The sequence below is a fragment of the Plectropomus leopardus genome, chromosome 4, assembly GCF_008729295.1.
Source record: "Plectropomus leopardus isolate mb chromosome 4, YSFRI_Pleo_2.0, whole genome shotgun sequence".
Classification (NCBI taxonomy): domain Eukaryota; kingdom Metazoa; phylum Chordata; class Actinopteri; order Perciformes; family Serranidae; genus Plectropomus; species Plectropomus leopardus.
Window position 1 is genome coordinate 20,671,061 of NC_056466.1, and position 18,645 is coordinate 20,689,705.

The 18,645-nt window shown below is 37.6% G+C and overlaps 1 protein-coding gene across 2 annotated transcripts; it reads left to right on the forward strand.

Moving 5' to 3' along the window:
- Nucleotides 1-7,717: 7,717 nt before the first annotated feature.
- cdc37 (cell division cycle 37 homolog (S. cerevisiae)) lies at nucleotides 7,718-14,505 on the forward strand. 2 transcript variants are annotated; one of them, XM_042485984.1, is made up of 8 exons: nucleotides 7,718-8,038; nucleotides 9,765-10,061; nucleotides 10,140-10,245; nucleotides 11,386-11,501; nucleotides 11,614-11,736; nucleotides 11,857-12,039; nucleotides 13,608-13,679; nucleotides 13,809-14,505. In XM_042485984.1, the coding sequence occupies exons 1-8, from the start codon at nucleotides 7,922-7,924 to the stop codon at nucleotides 13,887-13,889; spliced, it is 1,095 nt and encodes a 364-aa protein (XP_042341918.1). In that variant the 5' UTR covers nucleotides 7,718-7,921; the 3' UTR covers nucleotides 13,890-14,505. The 2 variants fall into 2 exon arrangements, with proteins under 2 accessions (XP_042341918.1, XP_042341917.1); XM_042485983.1 differs by lacking the exons at nucleotides 13,608-13,679; nucleotides 13,809-14,505 and having other exon boundaries at nucleotides 8,008-8,087; nucleotides 11,857-12,289.
- The last annotated feature ends 4,140 nt before the right edge of the window (nucleotides 14,506-18,645 follow it).

Consider the following 18,645-nt stretch of genomic DNA (forward strand, 5'->3'; position numbering starts at 1 on the left):
TATTTTAGTCTGTCTTACTGCAGATGACTTTATAGCTTCATTTAGAGATGTGCTGTGTATATATAAAACTTAGTATTATGTGAAAATGCTTACAACGAACTTCACAGCAGAGTGTTAAACCACTGAAAGTTTGAGCCTGACTTTGTTCTGACGCACAGCTACTTACTGTTTTATTCTGTGTGCATGTATTTGTCATGTACATCTGCGTATAAACTGTATGTCTGTGTGTGTATGTCTGTGTGTGTATGTCGGTGTGTGTGTGTGTGTGTGTGTGTGTGTGTGTGTTTGTGTGTGTGTGTGTGTGTGTTCTATTGATATGGTAACTTAGTGACACTGAAAATAAAATTTTTAAGCAAAACTATAAAAATGAACTGCTCATTCGAACTTTAATGAAGAAAATGCTTTGACCACCGTTATTTTAAAAATGTGAATAAATTATCACTTTGTATATAAAATGTGATGCATCTATGTCTCTTTCATAGATATTTTTGCTGCATTTTAAAGTAGTTGCAAATAAATGGAACAAGGTAGTGTCAATTAAATGGAGACTGTTAAAACACCACAATGTACAAGTATGTTAAAATACTACATTATCAGAGAGAGAGGAGACTGGAGCGCTGCTGGTGTCCCTCAAACCACCGGTGCTCATGGAAGGGAAAAAGTCCCAAAAAAAAGGGAAAGGTTTTGCCAAAAAAAAAAAAAAAAAAAAAAATGGCACAAAAAATCCAAGTCCAGGCACTCAAGTGGGTTTGAAAAATGTAAAAGGCCTTTAATTTAATGGGCTACATTCATTAAAATTACACCAACGCGTATCGGCTTGCGCCGAGTGAATACAAGACAGGAAGTACAAACATGAGATCCTCCCATATGCAACATTTTTTCTCTCTAGCCTCTAGAGGCACCAAACAGCAAACACATAGAAAGAAATATGAAAAAAATAAATATAAGAACAAGATCCCTGAAACAACACAAACCCTGTTAGGGATGGTGTAGGCAAAGGAGGATAAAATCCACACTAGGAATTAAACATTAAAGTACAGCATTTAGCATTAGTGAAGACATTATGGCAGAGATAATGAAAAGTTGCAAAAGTAGTAAAACTGAGGAAACCACTTCGTAGCACATTTAGAAAAAATGTTGAGAATATCTAATCCTTAAAGGAAAAAGCACATCTATACAATAGGACTGAGGCAGTGACTACAAGAAAGATGTGAGATCAAAGTCTTCATTGAGGCCAGGGTAACTGGTGCCTTTAAGGGCATAAATCCAGTATGCCTCCCTTTGTTTAAGGCGTTTGATTTTGTCCCCACCCCTGGCATCAAAGCTGATGGCCTCAATACCTGACACTCTTAGGGTTGCATCACTTCCATGTTTGGCCTCCTTGTAGTGTTTAGCCATTGGATAATTCATGTTTCCACTGCGAATAGCATACCTGTGTTCAGCCACTCTGTCCCTCAGCCTCCTTTTGGTGAGGCCTACATAGAAGCAGCCACAAGTACACTCAAGTCGGTACACAACATGGGCGGTATTACAGTTTATGAAACTAGTGATCGGATAGGTTTTGTTACTGAACACATCTCTAAAGGTGTCTGTTTTCATCATGTTTTCACAGTAGTTGCAATTACCACAGCAGAAATTTCCTTTGGGTCGACGAAGCCATGTGTCCAGTTTAGGAGCAGGGAGATAGCTCCTAACCAGTTTATCCTTAATTGTTGGGGCCCTTCTAAAACTGAGCCCCGGGGGTTCAGTGAATATCTCCTGTAAAGAATGATCACTCTCAATGATGTCCCAATTTCTCTTTATGATGTGCTTGATCTGAAGAGCCTCTCTGCTATAGTGTGTAACAAAGTAAGGTTTGTGAGTTTGCTCTTGTTTTGATTTAGGACTGAGCAGTTCCCTCCTTTCAAGTGACAGAGCTCTACTATGAGCCCGAGTGAGAGTCTGGGGTTTGTACCCTCTCTGTTTAAAACATTGCTGCATATCCATGGATTGAATGTGGAAATCCTGATCAGAATCACATATGCGTCTAGTCTCTGAAACTGTCCATAAGGGATATTCTCAATAAGCCATGGAGGATGAAAGCTGTCTGCATGTAATAAGGTATTACGGTCAGTTGCTTTTCTGAAGATGGAGGTATGTAAATATCCCTGGTCATCCTTTGAGATACGTAAGTCCAGAAAATTAATAACTCGTTGATCATATTCCAAACTCAACTTAAGATTTTCATTTAGACTGTTCAAATAGACATGAAAGTCCAAAAGCTCTTTTTCTGATCCTGAAAAAAACAAAATGATATCATCAATGTATCTGCCCCACCAAACAATTTTTCTTTTAAATGGGTTGTTATCTGAAAAAATATATGTTGTTCCTCCCATAGCCCTAAAAACAGATTTGCATCATTAGGGGCAAAACATGCACCCATAAATAGATTTTTTGGAATCCCATCCCAGGCAGTACAATCAACCTCACAGAAGAGGAAGAGGAAAACGCGGAGGGGCAGGAGAGGACGGACGTCCTTTTCCGCGCCCGTCCACGAGGAGCCATTCAAAACATCGGCAGTGATTAACATCTCAGACCTCCCCCTTTCAGATGACTGCATCTCTGTACTCTCCAGGGGGCTTTCATTCTCTCCCACCTATTCAGCCAAAGACTTTGACACTAAGGTGGACCTGTTTCGGTTTTACAGAAGTCTGCATCTAAAGGTCTGGTATCATCAAAACACCCACAATACAGTTGCTCGCTCTGCCTCCACAAGCCATAACTCCCATTTTCGGCTTAAGTCCACCTTTCTACCCCCTAATACAAATTCCGCACTCACTACTTTTACCAAAAAGGTGTCTTATGAGGTAGATAAGTTGTTTGATAAACAAAAAAAGATCAGACAATATAATTTAACAAAAAAAGAATCTGCAGCACTCAAATGGCTATCGGACAGAGATGATATCATCATAAAAAGTGCTGATAAAGGGGGTGCAGTTTGTGTATGGGGCAAAGAGAAATATATATCACAGGCTTTGCGCCAATTAGAAAATTCCCAGTACTACTCTATGCCCCTATCAAATCCTTCGGATTCTATGAAAAAGGAACTTGAAATGCTACTCAACATGTCAAAAAACAATGACTGGATCTCTAAGAAAGAATATGACTATTTACTATGCCAACACCCACGCTTTCCCTCTTTTTACATGCTCCCAAAAGTCCACAAAAACCTGGAAAATCCACCAGGCAGACCGATCATCAGTGGGAATGATTCCATCACAGAACCTACTTCCAAATTTGTTGATTATCACATTAAATCCTTTGTTGAAAAATTACCTTCTTACATTCAGGACAGCACCCAGGTCCTAAAGAAGATAACACAAATACAGAACATTGGTTCTTGCATCATGGCCACTATGGATGTTGAGTCCCTATACAGCAACATTATACATGATGAAGGCCTGGAGGCCTTGAGACACTATTTGGGGTCAAGATCTGATGACCTTATGCCTCCCAGTGACTTTATTGTGCAACTTACAGAGTGGACTCTCAAAAACAATGTCCTCCTATTTCAGGGCAATTTGTATAAGCAAGAAAAAGGGACAGCTATGGGTGCATGTTTTGCCCCTAATGATGCAAATCTGTTTTTAGGGCTATGGGAGGAACAACATATTTTTTCAGATAACAACCCATTTAAAAGAAAAATTGTTTGGTGGGGCAGATACATTGATGATATCATTTTGTTTTTTTCAGGAACAGAAAAAGAGCTTTTGGACTTTCATGTCTATTTAAACAGTCTAAATGAAAATCTTAAGTTGAGTTTGGAATATGATCAACAAGTTATTAATTTTCTGGACTTACGTATCTCAAAGGATGACCAGGGATATTTACATACCTCCATCTTCAGAAAAGCAACTGACCGTAATACCTTATTACATGCAGACAGCTTTCATCCTCCATGGCTTATTGAGAATATCCCTTATGGACAGTTTCAGAGACTAGACGCATATGTGATTCTGATCAGGATTTCCACATTCAATCCATGGATATGCAGCAACGTTTTTTTAAACAGAGAGGGTACAAACCCCAGACTCTCACTCGGGCTCATAGTAGAGCTCTGTCACTTGAAAGGAGGGAACTGCTCAGTCCTAAATCAAAACAAGAGCAAACTCACAAACCTTACTTTGTTACACACTATAGCAGAGAGGCTCTTCAGATCAAGCACATCATAAAGAGAAATTGGGACATCATTGAGAGTGATCATTCTTTACAGGAGATATTCACTGAACCCCCGGGGGTCAGTTTTAGAAGGGCCCCAACAATTAAGGATAAACTGGTTAGGAGCTATCTCCCTGCTCCTACACTGGACACATGGCTTCGTCGACCCAAAGGAAATTTCTGCTGTGGTAATTGCAACTACTGTGAAAACATGATGAAAACAGACACCTTTAGAGATGTGTTCAGTAACAAAACCTATCCGATCACTAATTTCATAAACTGTAATACCGCCCATGTTGTGTACCGACTTGAGTGTACTTGTGGCTGCTTCTATGTAGGCCTCACCAAAAGGAGGCTGAGGGACAGAGTGGCTGAACACAGGTATGCTATTCGCAGTGGAAACATGAATTATCCAATGGCTAAACACTACAAGGAGGCCAAACATGGAAGTGATGCAACCCTAAGAGTGTCAGGTATTGAGGCCATCAGCTTTGATGCCAGGGGTGGGGACAAAATCAAACGCCTTAAACAAAGGGAGGCATACTGGATTTATGCCCTTAAAGGCACCAGTTACCCTGGCCTCAATGAAGACTTTGATCTCACATCTTTCTTGTAGTCATTGCCTCAGTCCTATTGTATAGATGTGCTTTTTCCTTTAAGGATTAGATATTCTCAACATTTTTTCTAAATGTGCTACGAAGCGGTTTCCTCAGTTTTACTACTTTTGCAACTTTTCATTATCTCTGCCATAATGTCTTCACTAATGCTAAATGCTGTACTTTAATGTTTAATTCCTAGTGTGGATTTTATCCTCCTTTACCTACACCATCCCTAACAGGGTTTGTGTTGTTACAGGGATCTTGTTCTTATATTTATTTTTTTCATATTTCTCTCTATGTGTTTTCTGTTTGGTGCCTCTAGAGGCTAGAGAGAAAAAATGTTGCATATGGGAGGATCTCATGTTTGTACTTCCTGTCTTGTATTCACTCGGCGCAAGCCGATACGCGTTGGTGTAATTTTAATGAATGTAGCCCATTAAATTAAAGGCCTTTTACATTTTTCAAACCCACTTGAGTGCCTGGACTTGGATTTTTTTGTGCCATTTTTTTTTTTTTTTTGGCCAAAAGTTTTCCTCTTATTTTACTACATTATCAGCTTTATAGTTCATAATTATGTTGAAGTACTACAATCACAGATTGGCCTGCATTCCAGTTATCCAGTGGAAGAATCTGTCTCATTTTATATGGTAAGGACTGTCAGAGGAGCTCAATAGAAGTTTGACTAAATGGCAAAGACAAGAAATTGCTGTACTTTACTGAAAAGTACTGAAAGAACTAAAAAAATGTAATTGTCGATTTCCTGTTTATAAGATTCCTTATGGCTGAGTTAGCATGATCCCCTTCTGAACTCTGGAGGCTTTTTGATCTCTGAGGCTTTTACGAGAAACTCCACAGCAAAGATTCTGTTTAGGGCAGAGTGAGTAAATGCATCCCAGAAAGTTTCACTCTTTTCCTCCTTTACATACCGCTCTTCTCCTCTCTTACGGAAAAAGAAACTTGGAGGAGATAAGAAGAGGATGAGGAGGAAATGAAAATCTTTATCTTTGAAAAAACGGCTGATGAAGTACCCTTGGCATAACTGATCAAGCAACACATTCTCGCTCTGCACTCGTCAAATACCAGACTGGGTTGGTCAAAACACATCCTGCATTATCATACCTGCTCTGTTATTATTCATGTAGGCTACACACTATGAGCATTAATGGATTTTGCATATTTTTCTCATTTCACAGCATGCATTTTGCTTATAGGCCAAAAAAGAAGGCCCATACTTAGTCTACTAGTGCCCTACATTCATGTGTATAACAACCCAAGTGAAAATGAATGGCAGCATAGATTTTTTGTTGGCATATTTACAACATGATCACAATCCCCTCAAACCGAAAATGCTTCCAGAGGAAACACCTGTGCACACTGGTCCGGAGCTCTTGCCCAGAATTCAGTGTTTATGGTTTCCATGTTTGCAATTGCACAAGTGCAGACTTTTGAAAATGTGATGTTTCATACGCTTGATGTCTTTTGTATACTTTACACTCAATGAATTTTTTTTCTAGAGCTCCTCAACACACAGGCAACTGGATGTGAAAAGTCGGCCAAATAAACTCCGGCTGTGACATAATAACAGTGTGTTTAAGTACCCATTAAAAACTGAATAAACAATATTATTCATCACACATCCATCTTGTGTGGAGAATTGTTGCCTAAATCTAAATTTGATTTCTTAAAGATATAGTCCTAAATGTTCATCATTCTACAGATTATCAGATTAAAAACTGTTCAAGACAAAGCAATAAATTATGTTAATAAATATTAGGTAAATAGTGCTTTGTAGTTCTCTTTTTGTTTATTTTAAGGAAAACTATTAAATAAATGTGGTGGAGTAAATATTTCTCTCTGAAATAGTGATTGTATAGTAGAGTAGAATTTGGGTATTAAAAAATAGCACAAAATGAAAGAAAAAAACAGATGAATACAAGAAGGCAATATATATATATATATATATATATATATATATATATATATAATATATATATATATATATATAAATAATAATATAACAATAATTTAAATAAATTTACTCCACTGCATTCCACAGTGCATATTATTATTATGTGTTTAATATGTATTTATGTATGTGAAAGAAAATATATATAAAAATGATATATACAAACAAGCAGACAAGCAATATATATATATATATATATATATATATATATATATATATATATCAGAATATATATTATATATATACACATACAAATATAAAAATATAAAAATATAGTGCAAAACAAAACAAGTAACACAAGTATATAAAAGAATTAAATAAAATATATAATATTATTATCATATATATATATATAAAAAAAAACACGAATTATATACGAATTTATATATCATATATTGACAGTACATCAGCAACTGCTTGACCAATTTTGACATTTTTGGGTGCTTTTGGAGGTTATTGTAGATGCTGAATCCATTTCTGATATTTTCCAAATTTATGTTTTAAACCAGAAGTCTGCATATTCTGGCTGCGTTACGCAGGTAGCTTACTCTGTATTATGAAGGCTATTTGAAATAACTGAAACAACCTCAACTCAGTTATAAATTGCACTATATTTATAAACACATGAATAGAACAATGCAAGAAGTTCCTACGATATTTCAGTCTCATTTGTCTCTGTGTCTGCAACTAACAATTAGGTTTTTTTTTTTTCAAAATTCATGCAAAATGTTCAAAAGGATACTACAACGTTTAAACAAGCCAAGGGTCTGATGGTTTTTCCTCTGTCTCTGCTGAAGTAGGTAGTTCGACCACGCATGCGTAGATCGGATCCCGCAGGGTCTACATCCATGTATAAAACATGATAAAAATGCTGTTTGTCCAAGTGAGGCTGCCGTAGGTACCTGTCCAAAATGACTGCCTACGCATGCGCACAACAGATCGGGTAGAGGCGAAGCCATGGAAACGGATCAGATACTTGACAGGGACATGTGTAAACAGCTTGTGGCTGTGGCTGCTCGATTAAGAGGATTGTCAACTGTCAGTTTCTGTCTTGTTTGCTGCCGCACTCTCGGTGAAGTGCCCCTCCTTAATCTGCTGCGTCCGTCTTCTGCACCTGAAACGGAAAACCCACAGTTTGGAGACAGAAAGAGCCGCAGATATGAGTACCAGATCCGGCATCGACTACAGCGTCTGGGATCACATCTACGTGTCGGACGATGAAGATGTTACCAGTCCGTTTGTCGACACACCGAGCTTGTTCAGGATGAGGCACCGGGTCAGCAGTGAAACTTGTGGTAGCCGTGACGTTTGGAGTCGTGTACCTGGTTAGTTTTACTAGTAGAAGTCACTTTAGTTCACAACCAACAACCAGAGGAGACCAACAGGTGTTACTGTGGCCCCTCAGATTTCGTGACAAATGATGTGCTAACTAAAGAAATTTGAAACATTTCATGTGTAGCGTGCAGATCTCCCTGAAAACAAAGATAACAAGAGGATTTACAGGTTTAAGAAAAGAAACGGGAGGAAGATGGCGGAGACAAAATACACGTGCAAGTGACATCTCTATAGGTGTAAAATCGAAGGGATGCCAAGGAAAACACAAGAAAAATAAATGATTTAAGCACTTACCAGCTCTTTCCAGAACGCACAGCCGCATCACATGATCAGCGGGGCCTTTTCTAGAGTTTTCCACCACATCTCTAAGACATAAATATCCTCCTGTTGGTGTCTGTTGATGAAAATGCATAAGTGCAGATGGAAATTGTGGATAAAGCTAATAAGTGGACATTTAGCTGAGATTATTTTGTCAAAGTGTTCTGTGTTGCCGTCACGCTTTGTGCATCAGACGGCACTGACAAGTTTGTTTTTTAAGAGTAAAATCTTCCTGTCAGTACATTTCCGAGTCACAACAACCAAGCCTAAAGGATCCATATAAAATATTTACTAGAAGTTTAGTTAAAATAAATATTGGTTGAAATATCATGTCAGATTTCTTTAAAAAGTCTGAAATATTGAGTGTCAAAAATTAAGTATTAATTAAGCTCTAGAAATAACATTAACTAACAGCATTCACGTCACCATAGATCGTTCTTTCCCAACCTTTTTGGCTCGTGACCTCTTTGAGCTGTCCACACTTGCATACATTTTCTTTCTTTTTTCCCATTCTGTTAATCATCTTACGACCCCACAGATTTATCTCGCAAGCCCTTAGAGGGTTCCCAACCCAACTGCCACAGATAAACATCAAACTGTAAGGTGTAAAATCCCAAGTCACTTGAAATTAAAGGAATTACTAAACTAGTCTGGCTCCCAGTTGCATTAGTCAAACTCCGTTTGTATGGCTCTGGATTTATGTAAGTAATGAGCTTAGCTGGTGCCTGGAGTTGTCACATAACTAGTTAATGTCAGTGACTTTTGTCTCTAGCATCCCCCTGGCTTACCTTGTCTGTTATCACTGCCAGTATTTTTTGAATCTGACATCTGTAGGGAATCAGAACTCGCTAAGGTGTGGGAGAGTTGCAGTTATAGCTCTGGTTAATGTGTTTGAACTGTTATGGGTTGGTACTTTGGTATTTTGATACTAATTTAACCTCAGATTTGGCCACTTATGTTTTAGTTAAGATGAAACTGGAGAAATCATTCTGATTTATGCCCTTAATGTGTTACATTTCCCAACGGCAATAGGTTTAGTGGTTTCAGCCAATATTTTCCAGACCCAGAGTTCAGACCCTTCTCCCACATCTAGGACTGGTTCATCATTGTTTTAAAATAAAAGATCGGAAAAATGTAGCTCCGTGGTAATTAGGCATGTGCATGTGCATTTTCTTTCCCTCATGCATGTTTGTTTACACTTCTGTCTCAAAGTTTTCTTCTCATTTTACTTGTGAGCTTTTTCTTCTTACTTTATCCCTTTCACTCTCTCCTCAACTCCCCCTATCTGTGTCTTATGTTTCTTTTTCATTCATCTTTTAACTCTTATTCACTCTGGCCTGCCATGACAGAACCGGCTGGAGAAAATGGCTGAGTTTCAGCAGAGAGGAGAAGATCTGGAGTGTAACTTAGCAGAATGCAAGACGCTATTAGAGGAAGCCCGGGGACGAGTCAAAGAGTTGGAAGAAGGAATAAACGATGGACAGCGGGATGAGGAGAAAGAGGCTGAGCTAAAGAAAGTCCGGGCTGAGGTGAGAAAACTGAAGAAAGATGAAAAAGAGTTTGAGAAAATGATCGAAGAACACCGGCGAGAAGGAAAGAGACGGGCCTGGAATGTCGACACTATCAGCAAAGAAGGATTCAGCAAGGTAAAGCGTGGCATCAAGGACGCTAGATTCAGGGTGACTTGTCTGTATCCTGATTTATCTGTTTATCTTGTTTTATAGAGTGTACTCAACGTAAAACTAGAAACAAAGGAGGAAACACAAGAGGAAAAGGTGGAGAAGCACAAGACATTTGTGGAGAAGTACGCAAAGGAAATCAAACACTTTGGTATGCTTAAGTATTTATGTGACTGACTGCATTTGTTGTCTTTGCCTTTCTGCTCCCTCACATTGTTTTAAAGCCACCAAACACCTCGTGGGCTCTTGCTCATTCACTGTTCCACCCTCATTATACAGATAATTCAATGCTGATGGGGCCAAATGGCAAAATCAGAAAAAAATATTTTGGTCAGTACTTTGGCCATTCTAGTCATTCAAATTCCCTTTTTTGTTTGTGTATTTAACTTATAGTGGAAAGTAGCTCTTGGTTAGTGTTCATAAATTGTATACTGCTTTTAGGTGAAACTGTGGGATTCTTCAGTCACACTATATACTGAGGATTGGACGTGAATCACAGTGATCACGACCCAACAGTTTTGGACACAAGAATGTAGGGGTCAAATGAGTTCAACATGTCTATTGTGTATTTTTTCAAGTGGAGTTCAAGTTTACTATATGGTGGGATATTTATGGCTTTGTTAGTCTGACAGCTACAAATGAATAAGTTGTGGTGTATGCTGATGTTTTTAAAGGATTACTCTGGCAACTGAGTGGTGTGCTCCGATTTTGTTGGGGATTCAAAAGAGACAGATTTAAAAAAAAACAAAAAAAAAAAAATTTACTTTCATATTAGCCGGTAACATTCTGTGACTTTAAGTCTCTAGTATGGGTAGAACTCCAAAAATGATGGACCACCAAGATTGTTAAGAAGTGGTACATGAAACCTGCAATCTTCATGATGTTTTTCGGGTTCTCCGTCTGTCTGTATGTATGTTCCATTGTCATGGACAAGATTTCTCTCTGATATCTCTGGGATTTTTTTTCATATTTGGTACAATTTACAACCTGGTGTCAATGATGAACTGACTAGATTTACCACAAATGTGTAATAGCATAATATGATGAAGTGAGAACATTTTATATCCAGAAGGTCAAAGGTCAACTTTACTGTTCCATAATAATGTGCCATAACTCAGAAACAGAATGGGAGACGTTTGATCAGGTATGGACTTGGTGACACTAACTGGTAAAACTTGTTTTGACTGTATAGTTCTTCTGTGTTGCCAGTATGAAGATGTGTGTAAAGCATCCATGTTATGCCAAAAATACACCTTATACTTTTTACTGGACTTGTTTGTATGTGCACCAGGTATGTTGCGGCGTTGGGACGACAGTCAGAAGTATTTGTCAGACAACCCACACCTGGTGTGTGAAGAGACGGCTAACTGCCTGGTTGTCATCTGTATTGACTTTGAGATTGATGAGGTGAGTGCTGTGAGTAAAGTGTGCATGCATGTTCTGGGTTTAAGAAATAACAACAATAATTTTTTTAAAAAAAAGCCAGGTAAAGCCTTGCAAATTCTCCTTGTATTTGTAGAAACATGCGCTGATGGAGCAGGTGGCCCACCAGGCCATCGTCATGCAGTTCATCCTGGATTTGGCTCGGACGCTTCAGGTCGACCCAAGAGGCTGTTTCAGACAATTCTTTTCGAAGATCAAGGTGCGTAGTTAAAAAAACATGCTCTCTTGCATCTATATAAGCACTTTCCACAGGGAAAGTTATTTGTGTTGGTGTACTTGTGGGGATTTGGCCATTTAAATTTTTTTGTCTCCATGTCAGACTGCAGACAAGCCATACCAAGATGCGTTCGACCATGAGCTGGAGTTGCTGAAGGAGCGGATCCGCAGCTGTGCGCAGATGCGTATTGAGAGCACTATGAAGGAACTAGAGGAAGAAGACAGGCAGAAGAGACTGGGCCCAGGTGGTTTAGACCCTGTAGAGGTCTATGAATCACTGCCAAAGGTAAAGCATTCACACACACATGCAAGCATACACAAGTCCTGGGTATTTCAGGGAGAAAGTCATCATGATGATCAGCAAATGTTTGTTTACTTGTGGAATAACTGACTATTTTAAACTTTTAACACTTTTGTTAAAAATCCTAATATCCTGTTTTAATTTTATTTCGGTTGCACATTTAAGAGCCTTTTATGGGAGAGGCTGATTGTTCCAATTAGGTTTTATGACATTCAGTTTTATAGTTGCTGCTTGCTGTGCCCCTGGTATTCCTACCACTGTGTTTCCTCTTGATAAATTTGCATTAAATATCTGGTGCTTAATTTTGACAGTATTTAGAAATCAGTTTTAGGAATGAATTTCAGAAAATTATCAGAACTGAGCGAATTGCTCTGCTTCAGTATGTGACAGTGATGCCAAGTGATCATGTTCATTCAATAAAGGGTCTCTAAACAACCCAATTAGTTACTCCTGACTGGAGATCCAACAAAGTCTGTTTAGAAAATAGGAGGTTTCCATGCTTACTGTCATTTGAGATGTTTTCAATGCGATATCTGATATAACCTTACAGTGCATCTAAAAAAGTGGTTGTTGCCCTGCTTTGCATCCCCCGGGGCTGTGAGAGAAAACAGCAGGCCTGTTAGAGCATCTCCCATTTCGTCCACTTTACACACCGCATCAATGGCCGTCTTGTTTTGCTGTAGCAGCTGAAGCTACAAGCCAAAATTTGTTGCTGCAGATCAGCCTGTACAAGCCGAGCGTTATGGCCACAAATTAATATGTTGTTCATTGTTAATACTTAGGGGTGTTAGAAAAATACATTATTTTGACCTTGTTTTTAATATAAAATAGTGTGCATAGTGGTAAGTATGCTGTTTATACTGAGCAGGAGAAGAAAGGAATTGAGATTCATGCCACCCCTCCTCCTTGCCCGCTATTGTTTTCTACATTGGTTTTATTTTTATTTTATTTGTATATATTTATTCATATGTTTTTCTTCCATAAATAATTCACATCCAGTTAATAGCTCCTAACATGAGCTATGTGAAAGTATCATTTCACTGTCATGGCCGTGTAGTCGGTGCAAGAGACTACATTTTTTCCACAGATTTGAAAACTGTTTGTAGACTTTGAAGTCATTGTTTGCAAATTCTATCGATATGAAGCGTGTTGCCATTTGGATAATCAGAGAAGTCAATACACAGCTCAGCGGAGTGGACACCACCAGTCAGCCAGTCATGAGCTGTGTGTGAGGTAAACAGCATTATCTACTTTCAGTATGATTACACATGTAGTGTTTCTGTTTCTCCTTAGTCACATGAAAAATATTACTATTATACAAGAAAGTAAAATGAAGTCCTAAATCCGTAGAACTGTAAAAAACTGAGTACTGGAACATGCATGTGAAGGTATGGATTTCAGGATTATTGTAGAAGTAAACATTTTCAAATGTGACTATGAAAGTATTTCCCTCACTAAACTAACTCAGTTTCAGTGCTGAGACATCAGTGCTCAGTTTAGTGCATTGTGTTTATTTGACCATGTTAGCCGTTTTTTTTGGTTTTGTATTATAGGAAATACAAAAAAGCTTTGACGAGAAGAACATTCAAATGCTGCAGGAAGCTATCAGCAAGCTGGGTCTGGAGGTGAGTTTGTAACTACCTAAAATAGGAATCTTCAGTCATTTAAAGCAAGAAGGTGTCTTTGTTTGGCAAAAAATGTCTGTTAATTGCATTGATTCTGTCTTGAACTGTTCACTGTGTTTCTCCTGACAGGAAGGAAAACAAATCCTGAGGAAATGTATTGACTCTGGACTGTGGGTCCCTGACTCAGAGGAGGGTGAGGAATCAGATTAATAGGAGGGGGAGAAATATTCCTTGTTAACTGACACAGAATGAAAGTCCAACAGTGTGAAAATACTGCCTCGTATATTCAAGATAATGTGCATATGTAGAGTACTGGATTAGCACTGTTCTGACAAGTGCAATATCCAAAAACAGAAGCTGCAAGTTTTTGATAACGAGACCTCGGATAACCTGCTGCTTCTGACTTTCTTTTGATGTAGCTGGTGTTTTTGATAATGCCACCTTAACAGTTAGATATTAATATTTTATTAGTTTTAGATTTCAGCCGTTACTCAACACATATTGTTATTTGCCATATAGTTTGCTGCTGTGTCCTTGCTCCTGAAATTTTGAACAGCTTTTGTGCTTAAAGAGAGCAGCTTGACTGATCAGTTGAGAAAACAGCCACCAAGCCATCTGGTTTTATGAGAATAACACGACAGACGGAGGGGAAGCTGCTAAAATCAGAGACATTTGCTTATACCTCTGACACATGAAACTCAGATACATCTAAAAAGTCATTTGAATGTCATATTTAATTTGAAAAAAGTTTAGTATACCATCGCAGGCACCTACCATTTACAGATCAAACTATCTAACGGCATCTGTTGTTTTACTGCGGTCAACAGCGCCCTCTCAGTTTCAGGATAGACCGTCTATAAAACGAGAAGCCTGTATATGGTAAACATAAATTAAAGTTATCTCATTCACGATTTCTGTCAATTTTAATAATGCAATGCAATAATAATGTAATTTATAGTCAGTAACAGCTAATATCAATTACTCAGACTTGAAAAATGTCCTTTTTTTCAGGCTAGTTTCTCTCCAGTACAAAAGATTCTGACTGTAACAGCTGCAGCTGCTGTTTGGTGCACAAAATAATTAACATCCTACAAAAAAAGACAGTACTTCTGCAAAAACATGGATAAGTTGAATTTAGATTATATGTTTGTTTTTTTACCATAATTCAGTGTAGTGCTGTACTCATGTACACATTTGAAGTATTTGTACTTTACTTTGATGTATTTGTACTTTGCTGCTGCTCCACCACATCTCAGAGAGAAATATAGTGTTTTTTTACTTCACTACATTTATTTGACAGCTTTAGTTACCCCAGAATTTTTGCACACAACACATACAAAGAGCTTATAAAGTATGACATTTTGTTATTAAAGATGGAAGGAAAATACAAGTACAGCCGAAACAAGTACTCAGTTGATTAGTTGATTCACCAAAAATTAACTATTTAGATCATTTGAGTAATTTTACTTGTAAGAACATTCAGGATTGCTTTTAATTTTGCTAATTTAAATTCATTGTAATAATATTGAAGTTTTGACTGTCAGACAAGACAAAAATGATAGTTGTCACTTTGGGTTTTGGTCAATTTTTATGGCATTTTCCTCCATTCTCACAATTTTTATCATTATTATTTTGTATTAGTCTGTCAGTTAATGATAAAATAATAATAGAACATGAAAATAATCATTAGTAAACAGTTTAAGATGAGCTCCACCACAACCAATTACTACGCTAAAATCCTGATTTTACAACAATACAATAATATATATGTAATGATATAGTATATAACAGTGAATTAGTCACAAAGGGCATTTTATTGCATGTAGTAATTTTCTCCCAATACTTACACTGAAAGTAGTACAAATACATTTTCTTGATTATACTGTAATTCCAAGACCTACAATTGTTATTGTTGTTACCTTAAATCGAGCTGTTTGTATTTACTAATGAAGCGAGTCCTCTTCTATGAGTCCACCATGTTGTTTCTACAGCAGCCAGGAGCCAACAAATCAAACACCGGCTCTGGAGAGGGCCATTCATGTGTTTGTGTCAGTCCCATGGCTCTCCTACACGCTTGTTACTAGGGAAAAGTTTCAGTTTGTGCAATCTGCAGCCTAACCGCCAGTTGCCACCAAATCCTTTATACTAGAACTTTAAGTAAATGATCTGAAATCAAAGCAAAGGAGGTTATTTAACTAAAATGACATTGATTTTTTTTGTCTATTGTTGTTTTTAGTGCGCTTCTTTGCCATGAAAGGAACTACTGCTAGGCTGCCAAACTGGCAGGATAGAAACTATATATAAACTGATATTTGGTTATTACAGTTACATAGGTATCACTGTTTAGGGTCAGGTAATGCGTAACAAAAAATTGATGTAAAGAAATGACAAAACATGTTTTGAGATAGTTTGCAAATGTATGCATATAAAAATGCTAGCTGATATGTCATTATGAGGTTTTTCTAACTCAAAAATTAATATCGGTATGATCCTCAAAAATCCAGTGTGGGATCAGGCTGTAGCGGGAACTCCAGACCTCTCAGAGTAAATCTCTCAAAACTCTGTTAGAGGTCTAGTGTGTAGGATTTAGTGGCATCTTGCAGAATTGAAACTAGCCAGAGTCAGTGTTCAGTTTGTCCATTCTGGGCTACCGTGGAACAATATGGCGGACTCAGTGGGAAAGCATTTCCTCCATATGCAGATATACATATGGCTAATTGTAACGTAACAAAAACACAACTATACTTAAATTTTAGGGGATTATAAACTAGATTATAAACAGATTATCGGCCTGGCAGATTATCAAGGCTGATATTTGGCATTTTGCAGATTATCTGTATCTGCGTTTTATTTTAATGATCACCGATAAAAAGAATGAAAAAGTGTGCGTATTACACTCAACCAACACCAGGGAAGGTCTGTAATACATGCGCAGAAAGTGTAATCATGGCAGAAACTTTTACTTAGTCAAACCTCAGGGAGCTATTTTTATTTATTCAGCTTTTTAATTAATATTTTCACTGAACTTTTTAAAAACATGTTGTTGGGAACTGGCTGTATATGATGTCAAAAGTTTTCAGCATTTGCGAAGGGCATTTAAACAAAGTTTTGTGTTGTAGATTTTTATAGTCCAAATTCTAAATATTGACAGAAATATTTTCATTTTTAATGTAAATATATATATATCTCCGAATAGAAATAATCGATCTCGTTAAGTACTATATACTGGTCGACCCCTATTATAAACTATTGAAAGCATAGTTATTATTAAAATATTCAGTTTATGCCAATAGATGCCCCTAAAGGCTACTTACTGGACCTTTAATCTGACGATTATATTTTTGAATTAGGCTTGGCATTTATGAAATATCCTAAAAATGCGCAGTGATGCAAGTCAGAGAAAAGCAGCAAAATGTCTGAGCAGCCAGAGAGTGAGAGCGTGATTGACATTTTTTGGATGAAGAATGACTGAAATGAATAACTGAATACCCTAAGTCTTTCCAGCTGAGTACAAGTCCAAATAAAATATATTTTTCATTGCTGATTTGTTATTTAAACTCTCCAAATGCATTATCATTTTTGTATACTTGTCAGTATATTTTACAAGCAGTACATTTTGTGTTGTATTTACCTTTGAAGTTGTGACACTGTTTTTAAATTGTGGCGTAGAACTTGTACAATAAACCATGCTCAGTTTTTGTTGTTTTGACATGGTTTGTGTTTATTAACTTCTACACTAGTTGCCGTGTGTCCCGTCTCATTTTCTGCCATACTTCTCCCTCCATCTCTCTCTTTCTCTCGCTTGCATAATTAATTGCTGTGTCCCTCTCCCTCTCTCTCCCTCATAATTAATTGGTGGGTTTGATTTAGTGGTCTGTGCAGGATTTTTTGAGGCAAAGCTTCTTTGTGCAGTCACTTTTGTAAATAGAAAACAATCAGCGCAGGCCCGGGGAATAAATCAAATCTAGATAATGCCCGTAAAAGCCGATGGGAGAGAAACAGAATAGCGTCACAGCTTCATGCAGAACTGCTTGGGTGTGTTTATTTGTATATTCATGTCAATGTGTGGTTGTTATTGTCACAGTCAGGTCCTCTGGATGTTTGAGTTTGCTCTGATTTTGAGAAGGCGTTGGAAAGGCACAAGTCAGCAAGTTTAGTTTCTGAATATTAACTGTGATCATTAGAGGCTCTTCTCACATTTGGTCAGTGTCTTACAGAGCACAGTTGAAATAAAACACAATCGATGGACTGAAAAGTAACCTATAACTATTTTCATAATGTCTCACTTGAGGCCTTTTTATTAAGCAAAGATGTCAAAACGTCTCCAGTTCTAGCTTTTTAAATATGAGGATTTGCTACCTTTGCTTTTCTTACATTATAACATTATAGTAAACTGAATATCATTTGGCTTGGGACTGTTGGCTGGGAAAAAAATAGGAGTTTGGGGCTTTTGAAACTTATGATGGACTTTTAAAAAAATATATATTTTCTGACATTTTATAGACCCTTCAAAGAAATAATTGAGAAAATAAACTGCCGTAGCCTTACTGCTTTGTTTGTCATCAAGTGGGTACATTCATAAAATGTTGCTTGAACACAAAAAGCTTGTTGCTCTTTCCAGCTTTGGGAAGCTCAGCTTCTTAGTAGTCTTTATTTCAAAATGTTCAAGATGAAACAAAAAGAAAGAATGATTCCAGTTTTGAGGTTTAAAATTGGTAGATGTACTGCATGTCCTTGGATGACTGTAAAAGGACATGAGGGGACAAAGGGAGAGTAACAGGATGCATGGATCCTTTATTGGGATTTTCTTTTCATGATATGAGCATCACTGTGTGTGTGTGTGGTGTGTGTGTGTGTGTGTGTGTGTGTGTGTGTGTGTGTGTGTGTGTGTGTGTGTGTGTGTGTGTGTGTGTGTGTGTGTGTGTGTGTGTAATGAAGAGAATGACGCCTGGCTATTGAAGCAGAG